The 17,011-nt window shown below is 41.8% G+C and overlaps 2 protein-coding genes across 4 annotated transcripts in view; both read left to right on the forward strand.

The window, feature by feature from the left end:
* LOC105513936 (HLA class I histocompatibility antigen, B-15 alpha chain-like) overlaps nucleotides 1–17,011 on the forward strand; it is a 95,180-nt gene that overhangs the window by 6,807 nt on the left and 71,362 nt on the right. The window contains 1 exon segment of the mRNA XM_011944979.1: nucleotides 14,420–14,550. The gene's annotated coding sequence lies outside the window, so the exon portion shown is untranslated.
* LOC105513934 (class I histocompatibility antigen, Gogo-B*0101 alpha chain-like) overlaps nucleotides 15,117–17,011 on the forward strand; it is a 73,251-nt gene continuing 71,356 nt past the window's right edge. For all 3 annotated transcript variants that reach the window (XM_011944974.1, XM_011944975.1, XM_011944976.1), the window contains exons 1-2: nucleotides 15,117–15,182; nucleotides 15,312–15,581. In XM_011944974.1, the coding sequence (XP_011800364.1) occupies nucleotides 15,119–15,182; nucleotides 15,312–15,581 (334 nt within the window). In that variant the 5' untranslated portion in view covers nucleotides 15,117–15,118. The remainder of the gene's footprint in view (nucleotides 15,183–15,311; nucleotides 15,582–17,011) is intronic.

Raw genomic sequence — 17,011 nt, forward strand, 5'->3', positions numbered from 1 at the left:
TCAAACCTTGCTTAAAAGAGGATTTTTCTTGCAAAAGAAAAGGGAGGATGTGTATCATCAGTTATGAGATGTGACATTCCCTGTTGTTCTCTCCACCATGGGGTAGAGACCAGGCAGACAATTCAGGATGTGGCTCTTGCACAAAGAACACCCCTGAATGCCACTCTCTGACACTTGTCCACAGACTCATTTCTCACTCACTTCTTGGAGCAAACTATGGAAACCAGTTCTCTAATTTACACATGAAGTAGTATACATGGTATTGGGGGCTAATTTTATTGTGGGGAATGTTAGGGACAAACTGCCCCAAAAAGCTTCTTGGTACTGCAGACACTGCCCCAAAACCTCTCTGAGCTGCCCACCCCTCCCCCTAATTCTCTGCGACTCTTCTCCTTCCCCCAAGCCTCTTTACATTTCTAAGCCCTTATCTAGGTGCAGCGGTGAAGCCAGCAGACTTCACTTATCACACTTTCCTGCAATAAGCAAACCCCAATTACAAACCATCCAGACTGTACAGGGGGAGGTCGAGTGAAGCATTAACAGACTGTGCCTAAACCCTCCCAAAGACCTCCCTCACACTCCCCTCCTCAATATAAACCCCTCACTCTGTAAGCTTGGTGCTGCCTCCTCTGTCTGTGGTAGAGCAGCCGGCAGGTTAACAAACTTCCGCGCCTGACCTTGGGTTTCCTTCTCATCCTTTCTCTTGGCTGACCTTACAGGGAAGGCCACAGAACCAGCGTGGAAACTATACATCCAGGAACAGAATCCACAGCCCACCCTGGATCAGGTCCCTCCTAGGAACAACTGCCCCTGCTGCTGAGCACAGATGCCACTGCTCACACTTCTGACACCGTGAAGTGGACACTGGACCCTGAGGCCAGGAGGGACATCACTGCTGCACCTGGAAACTGGACATCACTACTCCCATTCAACCACTTCTACTAAAATACATTCTGCACAGTCCCAGCCTCTGTGTCACCTCTTTCTGGCTCAGAGTCTGGCAGTGATATAGAAGTTGAGAAGAAATTATTTCGGCAGATAGTGAGGGTATGGAAGTCCTCAGTAAGGTTTTTTAAAATGAAATGCAGCCCCCAAATCATTTCCTTTTCTAACAAAGAGTATCCTGTAAAATTACTACATCTAACAAGAGAGATAGACTGCAATACAGTTAGAGAGGAGACTTCAACATCCCAACCTCAGCATGAGACTGATCATCTACACAGAAAATCAAGAAAGAAACATTGGATTTAAACTGAACTTTAGACCAAATAAAGATAACAGATACTTACAGAGCACTTTATTTAACACTACAGAATATACACTCTTTTCATGAACACGTGGAACATTTTCCAGGAGAGAGCCTATGTTAAGCCACAAAACAAGTCTCAACAAATTTTCAAAAACTGAAATCATATCAAATATCTTCTCTGGCCACAATGGAAAAATACTGGAAATATACACCAAGGGAAAGTTTGGTAACTAGACAAATATATGGAAATTAAACAACATGCTCCTGAATAATCATTGAGTCAACAGAGAAATTCAGATGGAAATCAGAAAGTTTCTTGAAACAAATGGAAATGGGAACACAAGATACCAACGTTGTGTGATACAGCTAAACAGGGCTAAAAGGGAAGTTTATAGCAATAAATACTTACCTTAGAAAAGTAGAAACATTACAAATTAACAATATAACACTGAACCTCAAGGAACTAGAAAAGCAACAAAGCACATCCAAAATTAGCAGAAAAGTAATAAAGACCAGAGCACAACTAAATAAAGACTTTTAGAAACCATGTAAATGATCAACAAAGTGAAAAGTTTGTTCTTCAAAAAGACAAACAAAAGTGATAAACTACTAGCTGGACAAACCAAGAAACAGAGAGAGAAGACTCAAAGGAAAAGAGAAATATTACAGCTGATACTGCAAAAATACAAAAAGATCATCAGAGACTTTTATGAACAATTGTGTACTGACAAACTGGAAAACCTGGAGGATATGGATAAATTCCTGGAAACATATAACCTAGCAAGACTAAATTAAGAAGAATAGAAAACCTGAAGCCCTAACATCCATGAACCGTTCAGCGGGTCTAGTGGGCCCCTGACCACACTGTGATTATTTCCTCAGCACTGGTTTGCATAATTGAAATAGACCTACTCAGCCATGGGCAGAATCCGCAGATCAGCTCTTTTTTTTTAACTTTTATTTTCAGTTCAATGGTACAAGTATAGGCTGTTTTATAGGTGAACTTGTGTTCTTGGAGTTTATTGCACAGATTATTTAATCACCCAGGTTTTAAGCCTAGTACCCATTGGTTATTTTTCCTGATCCTCTCCCTCCTCCTACTTTCCATCTTCTGAAAGGACCCTGTGTGTGCTGTTCCCCTCTGAGTCTCTATGCGTTCTCATCATTTAGCTTCCACTTATAAGTGAGAACATGCAGTATTTGGTTTTCTGTTCCTGCATTAGTTTGCTAAGGATAATGGCTTCCAGCTCCATCTATGACCGTGCAAAGGACATGATCTTGTTCCTTTTACTGGCTGCATAGTATTCCATGGTATATATCTATCACATTATCTTTATCCAGTCTATCATTGATGGACATTTAAGTTGATTCCATGTCTTTTCTATTGTGAATGTTGCTGCAATAAACATATGTGCCTATGTTTTTATAATAGAATGATTTATATTCCTTTGGGTATAATGGTATTTCTGTCTTAAGGCCTTTGAGGAATCACCGCACAATGGCTGATCTAATTTACAATCTTACCAACAGTGTGTAAGTGTTCCTTTTTCTCCACAACCTTGCCAGCATCTGTTATTTTTTGACTTTTTAATAATCACCGTTCTGCCTGGTGTGAAATGGTATCTCATTGTGGTTATGGTTTACATTTCTCTAATGATGACTGATGTTGAGCTTTTTTTCATATGTTTGTTGGCTGCATGTATGTCTTCTTTTCAGAAGTATCTGTTCATACACTTGCCCACTTTTTAATTGAGTTATTTTGTTTTTTTTCTTGTAAATTTTTTTAAGTTCCTTATAGATGCTAGATATTAGATCTTTGTTGGATTCACAGTTTGCAAAAAATTTCCCCTCATTCTGTAGGCTGTCTGTTTACTCTGTTGATAATTTCTTTTGCTGTGCAGAAGCTCTTTAGTTTAATTAGATCCTATTTGTCAATTTTTGCTTTGGTGCACTTGCTTTTGGCATCTTTGTCATAAAATCATTGCCCATGCCTATGTACTGAGTGGTATTGCCTAGGCTGTCCTCCAGGGTTTTTATAGTTTTGGGTTTTACATTTAAGTTTTTAATCCATGTTGAGGTGACTTCTGTATATGGTGTAAGGAAGGGGTTCAGTTTAAATCTTCTGCATATGGCTAGCCAGTTATCCTAGCACTATTTATAAATAGGGAATTATTTCCCTATTGCTTGTTTTTGTCAGGTTTGTCAAACAGTTGTAGGTGTGTGGTCTTATTTCTGGGTTCTCTATTCTGTTCCATTGGTTTATGTGACTGTTTTTGTACCAGTACCATGCTGTTTTGGTTATTGTAGACCTGAAGTATAGTTGAAATCTGGTACCATAAAACCTCCAGCTTTGTTCCTTTTGCCTAGGATTGCCTTGGCTATTTGGGCTTTTTTTCTGTTCCATGTGAATTTTTAAATTATTTTTTCTAGTTCTGTGAAGAATGTCAATGATAGTTTGATAGTAATATCATTGAATCTGTTGGGAGCAAGCCCGCCAGAATCCAGCCATAAACTGGCCCCAAAACTGGTCATAAACAAAATCTCTGCAGCACTGTGACATGTTCATGTTGGCCATAAAGCCCGTGCTGGAAGGTTATGGGTTTACCAGAATGAGGGCAAGGAACACCTGGCCTGCCCAGGTGGAAACCCACTTAAAGGCATTCTTAAGCCACAAATAATAGCATGAGCGAGTGCCTTAAGAGCATGTTCCTGCTGCAGTTAACTAGCTCAACCTATTCCTTTAATTTGGCCCATCCCTTCATTTCCCATAAGGGATACTTTTAGTTAATTTAATATCTATAGAAACAATGCTAATGACTGGCTTGCTGTTAATAAATCTGTGGGTAAATCTCTGTTTGGGGCTTTCAGCTCTGAAGGCTGTGAGACCCCTGATTTCCCACTTCACACCTCTATCTTTCTGTGTGTGTGTGTGTCTTTAATTCCTCTAGCACCACTGGTTTAGGGTCTCCCCAACAGACCTGGTCTTGGCAGAATCTATACATTGCTTTGGGCAGTATGGCCATTTCCACGATATTGATTTTTCCTATCCATAAGCATAGGAAATTTTTCCATTTGTTTGCATCATCTCTGATTTCTTTGAACAGTGGACTGTAGTTTCCCTTGTAGAGATCTTTTACCTCCCAAGTTAGGTGTATTCCTACGTATTTTATTCTTTTTGTGGCAGTTGTGAATGGGAGTTCATTCCTGATCTGGCTCTCAGCTTACCTGTTGTTGGTATGTAGAAATGCTAGTAAATTTTGCACTTTGATTTAGTATCCTGAGACTTTGCTGAAGTTGTTTATCAGCTTAAGAAGCTTTTGGGCTGAGACTATGGGTTTTTTCCAGATATCAAATCAAGTCATCTGCAAACAGGAATAGTTTGAATTCCTCTCTTCCTATTTGAATACCATTTATTTATTTCACTTGCCTGATTGTCCTGTCCAGAACTTCCAATACTATGTTGATTAAGGGTAGTGAGAGAAGGCATCCTTGTTTTGTGTCAGTTTTCAAGGGGAATGCTTCTAGCTTTTGCCCATTCAGTATGATGTTGGCTGTGGGGTTGCCATAGATGGCTTTTACTATTTTGAGATATGTTCCTTCACCACCTAGTTTATTGAGTATTTTTTTTTTTTTTAATACTGAGTGTCATTGTGTCAACTGGGCTGGAGTGCAGTGGTGCGCTCTTGGCTCACTTCAACTTCTGCCTCCCTGGTTCAAGCAATTCTCCTGCCTCATCTTCCTGAGTAGCTGGGATTACAGGCACCTGCCATCACACCATCACATGCAGTTAATTTTTTGTATTTTTTTTTTTAGTAGAGACTAGGTTTCACCATGTTGGCCAGGATGTTCTTGAACTTCTGAGCTCGTGATGTGAGAGGTTTTTTTTTTTTTTTTTTTTTTTTAGCATGAATAGATGTTGAATTTTCTCAAAAGCTTTTTCTGCATTTACTGAGATAATCACGTGGTTTTTGCCTTTAGTTCTTTTATGTGATGAATCCATTTATTGGTTTGCATATGTTGAACCAACCTTGCATCCTGGGGATGAAGCCTACTTGATTGTGGTGGATAAGCTTTCTGATATGCTGCTGGATTAGGTTTGCCAGCATTATGTTGAAGATTTTTGTGTCAGTGTTCATCAAGAATATTGGCCTGAAGTTTTCTTTTCTGTTGCTGTTGTATCTTTGCCACATTTTGGTATCGGGATGATGCTGCCCTAATAAAAGGAGTTAGGGAGGACTTTCTCCTCCTCATTTTTTTGGAACAGTTTCAGTAAGAATGGTACCATCTCTTCTTTGTACATCTAATAGAACTCACCTGTCAATCATCTGGTCCTGGGCTTTTTTGGTGATTTGTAGGCTGCTTGTTACTGCCTCAAGTTCAGAACTCATTATTTGTTCGGGATTCAAGTTATTCCTGGTTCAATATTGCGGGTGGTGTATGTGTCCAGGAATTGATCTTTGTTGTCTAGATTTTCAAGTTTATGTGCATAGAGGTGTTCATAATATTTTCTGGTGGTTACTTGTATTTCTGTGGGGTCAGTGGTAATGTTCTTATTGTTTTTGATTGTGTTTATTTGAATTTTCTCTCTTCTTTGTTAGTCTAGCTTGTGGTCTATATATTTTATTATTATTATTTTTTTAAAACTTCCTGACATCACTGATCTTTTGAATGATTAATATGAAGGTGTGTTCTGGTTTATTTTAAGTTGTTCCTCCTCCCTCTGAAAAAAGTATTTTCACATTAGAAAAAAAGAATTTGTTGACTTTAGATCTATGGATAATTATTTCTAAGCAATGTGTTTTTGTTCCCCACTAATCTTGACTATATCAGATACCATTTATGAAACATTCTTGCTCTAACTAACTGCCTCTCCAAGACCCCAGCTGAGTCCCCAGCACCTGCTACAGTGAACTGCCATTCCACACCCATCACATGTGGCACTTTGGCCAGTCCTTGACGTTGTCTGACTTTTCAAATGTTGGTAGTATTTATTAAAGATGAAGATGCACGTACCCTTGGACTGAGCAGTTTCACTAGTGGGAAATACCAAAATCTTCCTACGTGTGTATCTAGAGGTTTGTAGACAAATGTTGCAGCCTTGTTTGTAGCAGTGAAAAATTGAAAACAACCTGGAAGTCCAGTGATGGGAAAATGAATATATTTCTGTCTTAGACTGGGGAAGCCAAAGCAGATTCCAAGACTGAAATTTCAGTGAAAGCACTTTATTTGCTAGGTCTTACCAGAAATCATCAATTGAGGTATGGAGAAATGGAACTGAGAAGGTAAGAAAAGCAGTTTAAAGTCAGTGAGCAGGTTCTCATCGGTATCAAGCTCCATACTGCTGAGATACAGGGAAACGGAGGGGAGAAAGCTGGAGTATTGATCCTCCACTCCTTGGTTGTCAGCTCCCTGTCCTGTGTGTGGGTGGAACGTACTCCAGCTGCTCTATAGCAAGTCCCAGGTGTTTGCAGTAAGAAGCTGCTGGCATGCACAAGAACAGTGGATGCCAAACACTTAAAGCAATTCCTTGTTTAAGTATGTAAGCTCTTCATACTTTTTATTTATTTATTTATTTTTAGACAGAGTTTCGCTCTTGTTGCCCAGACAGAGTGCAATGGCGTGACCTCGGCTCACTGCAACCTCCGCCTTTCTGAGTTCAAGCAATTCTCCTGCCTCAGGCTCCCGAATAGCTGGGACTACTGGCGCGCACCACCACACCCGGCTAATTTTGTGTTTTTGGTGGAGATGGGGTTTCATCATGTTGGTCAGACTGGTCTCAAACTCCTGACCTCAAGTGATCCGCCCGCCTCAGCCTCCCAAAGTACTGGAATTACAGGCATAAGCCATCGCACCCGGCAGATCTTCATTCCTTTTATGTAGTAAAATGTATAAAGCCACACATGGTTTATTTGAAATATTTTATGATTTAAAAAAATACAGAAGCAGGAAAACCAATTCTAAGTTCAAGTGAGGGATCGTGGTAGTTTGAACCAGAAGGTTGCATGTAGTAAGAAACTGTGATTTAAGATATATTTTAAGGTTGGAAGTAGCAGGATATTCTGATGGAGTTTGACTTTGGTTTTGGGCCCACTGAGTTTGAGATGCCTCTGAGAAATGAAGGATGTCGAGAAAGAATACAAGAAAAACTGGCCAGGCTCAGTGGCTCATGCCTGTAACACATTGGCTCAGCATTTTGGGAGGAAAAGACAGACAGATCCCTTGAGACCAGCTTGGGCAACATGTTGAAGCCCCTTCTCTACAAAAAATACAAAAGTTAGCTGGGCATTGTGGCGCCCACCTGTAGTCCCATCTGCTCAGGGGCTGAGGTGGATGAACTGAGCCCACGCCGTCATGGCTGCAGTGAGTTGTGATTGTGCCACTGCACTCCAGCCTGGGTGACAGAAGAGACCCTGCCTCAAAAAAGAAGCTGAAAACAATGGAAGCATAACTTCAGAATTCTAGAAAGAAAGTGATTTTCAACGGATAAATCTATATTCAGCCAAATAATCAAGGGAGAAGGTAAAATAATACATTTTTAGACAAGCAAAGACTTAGGTAACCTTCATGTGCCCTTTCTTGGGAAGCTATTGGAGAAAATACTCCAGCAAAATGAAGGAGGAGACAAACCAGAGAATGACATGGTTCCAGCAAATAGGATCCAACCCAGGAAATATTCCAGCTATGGAGCTGGCTTTAAAAAGAAACAGTACAAATATTAATAGGTTAGTTGGGTGGAATGGCCCATGCCTGTAGTTCCAGCTACTCAGGAGTCTAAGCAAGAGGATGGTTTGAGCCCAAGAGTTCCAGACCAGCCTGGCCACCATAGTGAGGTCCCTTCACTGAGAAATAATAATAGGTTATTGCCAGATTTGGGACATTTGGAAAGAAGCCCATTGAAGATAAAGCAAAAGTAAAAAAACGAGGGGGAAGGGTGGTTAGGCAATCATTAATTCTAGGGCAGAAAGTAGTACAGGATAGGAAGTGAGAGCATAATACTCTGTTTTTCTCAACAGTGAGCAATATATACTTAGTCATAATGATGTGATGACTGCTTAGCCCCTAAATCTGGTAACTACTTTGGGACAATATGGGAGGGAAAGTGAAGATAGTGATGGTGTAAGAGCGAAATCCTCATCTGTCATATCAAGAAATCACTATAGAATGTATAAAATAATCAAGAAATGACTAAGTAATTATGTGAGGAGAAAAATAGAGTTGCTACTTTTTTTTTTTTTTTTTTTTTTTTTTTTGCTAAGAGAGTTAAAAGTCATTGCTCTGGAGGATTATGAGGGATGGGGCAGGGGACTGTTAGGATGCATTATAAACTGAAGAAGCTTTTTAAAATTACATGTATTAATATATGCACCCACTTGAAAAACTAAAAAAAAATAATTTGGAAAAACCCATGAAGATAACGACCAGAAAGAAAGACTAAGAGAATGAAAAATGCTTGTCTCTGGAAAGAACAACTGGCAGGACTGTTGTTTTCATTGTAAGATTTTAGAATCATTTGATCTTACTTAACTATTTTCATGTATTTCTTTAATAAAAACAATTCTATCTTAATAAAAAGTTACACTCGTGCATAAAACAAAACAAAACAAACAAACAAAAAACAAAGAAAAAAACCTTCCTGCCCAGCCCATCTCGATCTCCCCAAATCCTCCACGCTAATGAGAACTGTCTCCTTCTTGCCTCCCTGGACTGAATTTTTTAACACTGGAAAGTGGATGTGATTTCTAGTTTCAGCATGTCCTGGTTTATTGTGCTGCCAGCAAAATAAAATCAAAACACACACTGAAAAAATATTAAATAAAATAACCTGTAGTGAGCAAAGGTTTACAATGTATTTTTTGTCAAGTTCTCACTCTGTGGCCTGGGCTGGAGTCCAGTGGTGCAATCACAGCTTCACTGGAGCTTTGCTTTCATGAGCTCGAGGGATCTTCCCATCTCAGCCTCCCCAATACCTGGGAATACAAGTGCTCACCACCATGCCCAGCTAAGTTTACTTATTTTTATTCTTTTTTAGAGACAAGGGTCTCACTACGTTGTCCAAGCTGGTCTCCAACTCCTAATCTCAAGCAATCCTCTGGCCTTAGCATCCTGAACTGCTGGGATTAGAGGGGTGAGCTGTCATGCCCGGCTTGTAATGTACTGATGCCATCAAGGTTTCATTCTCCAAGTGTGGACACAGCAGCAGAGGCCCCTTGTCTCTTGGGTCAGGACACTGGGTAGAGTGGAATAGCAGAACAACAAAGTCACTGCAGAAAGTGCCCATGTGGAAGAGGTCCAGCAGGAAGGGCCAACTGTCCCAGGGCCACCATATTTAGGGATAAGTCCTCTTTCTGGGCAGGACTGTTCTGTGATTACTTTTGTATTCACAATAGTTCTGAAATCGTAGGATGATGAGACTCAAGACTGGCTGGGATTTGTTTTCAAAAAACCATCTCCAAGATTTGTTGATCTTTTGAATGGTTTTTACTGTCACAATTTCCTTCAGAACTTAACTCATTCTTAACATTTCCCAGTCTACTTTCAGTTAATAACGTACTAGTACCCATAAATATAGAAATACTGCAACCATTTATCATCTATAAAATGTCCATCTTTTATGGTATAGATATTATATGGAATATATCTATATAGGTTGTAAGTCCCACGATAAAAAACTTTTTCTTATCTTTAAACAGTTCAATGTATATAAAGTAAGAATAAATGAGGGGAGCAACATAGCCTTTTGCTCAGTATTTACCATTTTTGATCATCTTCATCTTTTCTGATAATCTCATTTTCCACCTGGTGTCATTTGCCTCTAGCCTGAACAATTTTCTTTACCAGTTGTTATTGTACAGATCTGCTGGTGACAAATTCTCTTAATTTTCTTTTACCTGAATTATCTCCTTATTTGCCTGTCCTTGAAGGACATCTGTGCTGGATATAGAATTCTTAGTTGACCTTTTTGTCTTCCAGCACTTTAAAGATGTTATTCTATTTTCTTTCGTTTCTATGGTTTCTAATAAGAAGTCATTGGTCAGGACAAGAGGAACAGAGAAACAAAAACTGGGAAAATAACATGGTAGACCTAAAACTTGTCATATCAATAATGACAAAAACCTGTATGAATCAACACTCTAATGAAGGGCAGAGATTGTGTGACTTGGTTTAAAAAACACGGAACCCAACCATATGCTCTTTCCAGACATGCACTTTGTTTGTTTTAATTTAACTTTTATTTTTAGTTAAGGGGCACATGTGCAGGTTTGTTATATAGGTAAACTTGTGTCATGGGTTTTGTTGTACAGATTATTTCTATACCCATTAGTATCCACCCAAGTATTAAGCCTTAGTACCCATTAGCTATTTTTCCTGATCCTCTCCTTCCTCCCACCCTCCACCCTCAAGTGGACCCCAGTGTGTGTTGTTCCCGTTTACATGACCGTGTTTTCTCATCATTTAGCTCCCATTTATAAGTGAGAACATTTGGTATATAGTTTTCTGTTCCTGCGTTAGTTTGCTAAGAAAATGGCCTCCAAATCCATCCATGTTCCTGCAAAGGACATAATCTCATTCTTTTTATGGCTGTATAGTATTCTATGGCGTGTATGCACCACATTTTCTTTATCCAGTCTACCATTGATGGGCATTTAGGTTGATTCCAGGTCTTTGCTATTGTGGATAGTGCTACTATGAACATATGTGTACATGTTAGATGTGCACTTTCTTTTTAACTTTATTTTACTTTAAGTTCCAGGATACATGTGCAGAACGTGCAGGTTTGTTACATACATACAGTGTGCCATGGTGGTTTGCTGCACCTATTCACCCATCCTGTAAGTTCCCTCCACTTGCCCCCGACTCCCCAACAGGCCCTGGTGTGTGTTGTTCCCCTCCTTCTGTACATGTGTTCTCACTGTTCAGCTCCCACTTAGGAGTGAGAACATGTGGTGTTAGTTTTTCTGTCCCCATGCTAGTTTGCAGAGGAAGATGACTTCCAGCTTCATCCATGTTTCTGCAAAGGACATGAACTCATTCCTTTTTATGGCTGTGTAGTATTCCATGGTGTATATCTACCACATTTTCTTTACCCAAGCTATCATTTTTGGGCATGTGGGTTGGTTCCATGTCTTTGCTATTGAATATAGTGCTTCAATAAACATACATGTGCATGTGTCTTTATAGTAGAATGATTCATATTCCTTTGGGTGTATACGCAGTAATGGGGTTGCTGGGTCAAATAGTATTTGTGGTTCTAGAACTTTGAGGAATGGTCACATCATCCTCCACAATAGTTGAACTATTTTACATTCCCACCAACAGTGGAAAAGCATTCCTTTTTCTCCACAGTCTCACCAGCATCTATTGTTTCTTCACTTTTTAATAATTGCCATTCTGACTGGCAGGAGATAGTATATTGTGGTTTTGATTTGCTTTTCTCTAATGACCATTGATACTGATTTTTTTCGTATGTTTCTTCTTCTGAGAAGTGTCTGTTCATATCCTTTGCCAATTTTTTATGGGGCTGTTTTTTTCCTTGTAAATTTAAGTTCCTTGTAAACAAACATGTGAGCTCTCATCCTTCTTGTTTAAACACCTAAGAGGCACCCTAACCAGTGCAACATTGCAAGAAAATTAACTAAGAGACCAATAGAAGGACTGGGTATGGTGGCTCATGCCTATAATCCCTGCATTTTGGGAGGCTGAGGTGGGAATATCACTTGAGTTCAGAAGTTTGAGACCAGCCTGATAGTGAGATCTCATCTCTACCAAATAAAAATAATTTTAAAAGAAAATGATCAATAGATAGGAAAAGAAGAAACAAAAGTCTTTCTTTGTCACCAGCTTTATTGCATATGTAGAAAACACTAGGAGATTCTGAAAAAGTCTCTGGAATTAATTATTGAATTTGCAAAATAGTTCACAAAATATATTTAATAAGTCACTCAGATGAACATGAAAAGATAGTAAACAATACTAGTCATCAAAGAAATGCAAGTTAAACCACAATGAGAAGCCATCACACATTACCTAGAATAGGTAAAGCTAAAAATACATATGATAAGTCTAAATACCATCAAGAATATGGAAAAAATAGGAATGTCTGATATTGCTGGTAGGAATGCCAAAAATGTGGCAGCCAATTTGTAAAGCGGTATGGCAACTTCTTATACAGCTACCCATCCATTACCACATGACCCAGCAATTCCACAAATATGTATTTATCGAAAAGAAGTAAAAATATAAGGCCACACTTGTAAGCAGTTATTTCTAGTGGCTTCATTAATAACAAACCCTAGCTGGAGTAATCCACATGTCAATCAACTAGGGAATAGAGAAACCAATGAATAAACTGGGATTCCAGCAATACTCAGCAGCTGCTCAGCAACAAAAATGAGTGAATGGCATCATCTCAAACATCGTTATGCTAAGTGAGAGACCAAACGAAGGACTACATATCATACAATTGCATGTCCATTAAATTCTAGAAATTTCACTATTGCAGTGACAAAACACAGAGCGGTGGTTAAGTGAACGGAAGGGGTGAGGGAGGGAGGCAAGGATTAAATAGAAAGGGGCATAAAGAAAGTTTCTAGGGAAAAGAACCTGTTCCCTACAGTGCCACAGTTCAGGAGTAACTGGGTGGTGGGAACTAAGGGGAGAGGAAGGTGTGAAGGATGAGGGCAGAGAGAAGGGCTGGGGAAGCAGGAGGTGAGGACAAGGAGCAGGGGAAAGGACTCCAAAGCAGTGGAGGAGCCTAGCAGGGGGTTCTCTGCATTCGGTGTTTCTGTACTGGGCAGTGTGGTAGTTACATGACTATAAATAATTACCAATATTCACCAAAAACCACAGCTAAAACGGGTGAATTTTATTACATGTAAATGCCCTAATAAGCAAAAAAAAAAAAAAAAGGCGGAGGGGAAGGGGCGGGGAGGCAAAAATAAAGACATTTTTAGATCATCAAAGCCATAAAATTCATTTCCTAGGGGTCCTGTACCACATGTAATTTTAAAGGAAGTTCTTCAGGCTGAAGGGAAATGATACTAGATGGTGACCCAGATACACACAAAGGAACAATTAACAACTGGAATGATGCACATACACATGTGACATTCACACTCATTTTCTTAATTTCCTGAAGACATGTGGCTGCTTGTCTAAAAGAAAAAGTATTACACTGTATCATTGAGTTTATAACATAGATCGATGTAATATATAAAACAATAATAGCATAATGGTAGGTTAAATGAAGCTACACTGTTACAAGTGTCATTTATTTTGCCGGGTGTTGTTTAATACAACCTGAACTTCACTGTGAAAAGCCAAGGAATTGGGTTTCCATTCTTACAACAGTAAAAAATTAGTGTAAAGAAATACAGCCAAAAGCCACTAGGAGAATTAAAATCATAAATTACAAAATGTTTATTTGACACATAAAAAAATAGTAGAGGAGGAGCAGAAACAAAAAGAGATGAGACCAATTGAAAACATATAGCAAATTGTAGATCAAAATCCAGCCATAGTAAGTGAAGAAATGACACGACCTTACTCACATTAGCAGGACTGCTGAGCACTGTGGGGAGAACAGACATGGGCAGGAGGTGAGGGACAGTGTTAGTGCCACAATTCAGGAGTGACAGGGTGGCGGGGACTAAGGGGAGAGGAGGGTGTGAGGGATGAGAGGGGCAGAGAGAAGGGCTGGAGAAGCAGGAGGTGAGGAAAAGGAGCAGGGGAAAGAATTCTAAAGCAGGGGAAGAGCCTAGCAGGGGGTTCTTTGCATTCGGTATTTAATACATTTTGTGGGACTGCCAAAAACCTAATTGATTCCTTACGATTAAAACAACAAAAAAAAAGAGTTACAAAAATACCAAGTGTCCAGATAAAATATGCACACTTAGATGTGCAGAGTTCACGAAAACAGGCAGTGCTTGAGCATCCGTGAAGAGCATTGGGTCTGCATGGAGCACTTTGAGGTGATGACTACAGGCTCCCGGTTGAAATAGACACTAGCAAACCTTCTTTGTATACAGGAGGTGTTCTGGACTCACGCAGGGAAACTCGGGCTAGGGAATGAAGATAATTTTAAATGCAACAAACCAGAGTAACAGATCCATAGTCTGGGAAAGTAAAACTTAGGAGCTTTGAGAGTTTAATTGTAATGCTATTTTGACGCAGGTCTTTTACAGATTGGAATTCTAATCATTCAGGGATTACCAATATTGTGCTACCTACTGTATTAATAAACAAAAAGGAAACTGGTCTCTATGAGAATCTCTGTGTGGTGCCTTCAGACAAAACTTCACCAGGTTTAGAGAGAAAACCCCTGTCTCTACACCTCTATTCCCAGGGCGCGCTCACTCTCTGGCATGAAGTTCCCCGTGGTGAGTTTCCCTGTACAAAGGTTCAAGGGGAGAGGTAAGGAATGGCAGGCAGGGAGTCCAGTTCAGGCTCAGGGATTTCAGAACGAGTAGTGAAGGGGAAGGGGCTGGGTGCAGCCTCGGGGTCTCTCCCTGATTTCCACAGACAGATACTTGTCCAGGACTTGGGCAGACAGGGGGACAAAGAGGCTTGGTGTCGGAGAGGGATCAGGATGAAGTCGCAGGTCCCGGGAGTGGCTGTCAGGGTCTCAGGCTCCCAGAGCCTTGTCTGCATTGGGGAGGCACTGGGTTGGTGATTTCCCACTCCCCTGAGTTTCACTTCTCCCAATCTGTGTCAGGTCCTTCTTCCAGGATAATCACGACCCGTCCCCAGTTCCCACTCCCACTGGGGGTCGGGTTTCTAGGGAAGGCAATCAACGTCGCCCCGGTTCCAGTTCTAAAGTCTCCATGCACCCACCCGGGCTCAGAGTCTCCTCAGACGCACAGGGTGCGGGTCATGATGCCCGGAACCCTCCTTCTGCTGCTCTCGGGGGCCCTGGCCCTGACCGAGACCCGGGAGGGTGAGTGCGGGGTCTGGAGGGAAATGGCCTCTGCAGGAAGGAGAGAGGGGACCGCAGGCGGGGGCGCAGGATCCGGGCAGCAGCGCGGGGAGGAGGGTCGGTCGGGTCTCAGCCTCTCCTTGCCCCCAGGCTCGCACTCCATGAGGTATTTCAGCACCTCTGTGTCCTGGCCTGGCCGCGGGGAGCCCCACTTCATCTCTGTGGGCTACATGGATGACACGCAGTTCCTGCGGTTCAACAATGATGCGGCGAGTCCGAGGATGGAGCTGCGAGCGCCGTGGGTGGAGCAGGAGGGGCCGGAGTATTGGGACCGGGAGACGCGGAACGCCGAGGGCCACGCACAGACTCACCGAGAGAACCTGCGGACCCTGCTACGCTACTACAACCAGAGGGAGGCCGGTGAGTTGAAAAGGACCAGGGTGGGAAAAAGAAAAACAACCCCTGAAACTAGTTTAAGCAAACAATTCCAGGAATCTAGGAACCAGAACAAAGGGTGAGCAGACCGGGAAAACAAGCCCTGCCCCTGCCCTGCAAGCCCCTGATAAACGTCATCAGAGTTTCAAAAATTAACTGAAATACCAGAAATGGCGGGAACCAATCATAATCAGCCAAGTCGCCTTGTTCAAATGTCAGCCAATCCTAAGCCTAATATGTACAAAATTCCCTATGACTCTGTACCTGTTTACCCTTGACTATAAAATGCTGTCTTAAGCCCAGTTGAGGAACCTTCCCGCTTGTCCCACCACTGGCGCGGAGGTTCCAGGTTTGAACCTGTAATAAAGATCCTTGCCGCTTGGCTTTGACTCCGGACTCTGGTGGTCTTCTTTGGGGAATTAACGGTCTGGGCATAACAAATGGGGGCTCGTCCAGGATTTATCCCAAGCCCACCAGACCCCCAAGTCAATGGATCTTAATCTGTAAGTAAGCCGGCTTTGTCTTTGTCTCTGTCTCTGTCTGTCTTCCTGAAATTTTGCGAAATCTGTGATCTGTATTGGTCTGTACTGTGGGTGGCACGGTCTTGGCGGACACGCTAAAAGACGGCCACCTGGGACTGGTGGGAGACGTCCCCCCGTGCCCATCTGGGGGCCTCCACACTTGGTTGCCCCGTCTGACTCAGGTCGGAAGTTAAGTCCGACACGTGCTCGCGAATGCTGGTTGTTTGCCACTGTCTGTCTGTTATTGTTAAGTGTTAAGTCTAAAAAGGAACATAAAACCTCTTCTTCCCCCCAGGACCTGTCAGATACTTCCCTCTGCTTAACACTCATTTTCATCTCTCCTTCTCCTTCTAGGAACAGTCCAAAAATGGGCAGCGCCCAGAGCACGCCGCTCTCCCTCCTTGTTAACAATTTCAAAGATGTAAAGGCTCAGGGACATGACCTAAGTGTAGAACTAAAAAAGGGAAAGCTAGTTACTTTCTGCCGCTCGGAGTGGCCCACCTTTGGTGTAGGGTGGCCCTCTGAAGGAACTTTCTGTCTCTCCATTATTACTAAGGTAAAAACTAAGATTTTCCTGCCAGGGCGGTCTGGACATCCCGATCAGATTCCTTATATTCTAGTGTGGCAGGATCTCGTGGAAAACCCACCGCCCTGGTTGACCCCGTTCATCCCTGAGCCCTGCAAGGTCCTAGTAACGCGACCTATGAGACAAAGGACTCCCTCTGCTCCTTCAGCCCCTGTGCTGCCAGATAGCCAGGACCCCCTATCGTTAGATCCCACACTTCCTCTACCATATCCGCACCCCATCCCACAGGCCCCGGTCCCCCAGGGTGCCTCCGTGGAGGAACACGGGGACCGAGAAGCGGAAGCAGCCGAAAGCGAAAGTAACCCGGG

This window comes from Colobus angolensis, unplaced genomic scaffold, assembly GCF_000951035.1.
Source record: "Colobus angolensis palliatus isolate OR3802 unplaced genomic scaffold, Cang.pa_1.0 Scaffold238, whole genome shotgun sequence".
In the NCBI taxonomy this organism is placed as follows: domain Eukaryota; kingdom Metazoa; phylum Chordata; class Mammalia; order Primates; family Cercopithecidae; genus Colobus; species Colobus angolensis.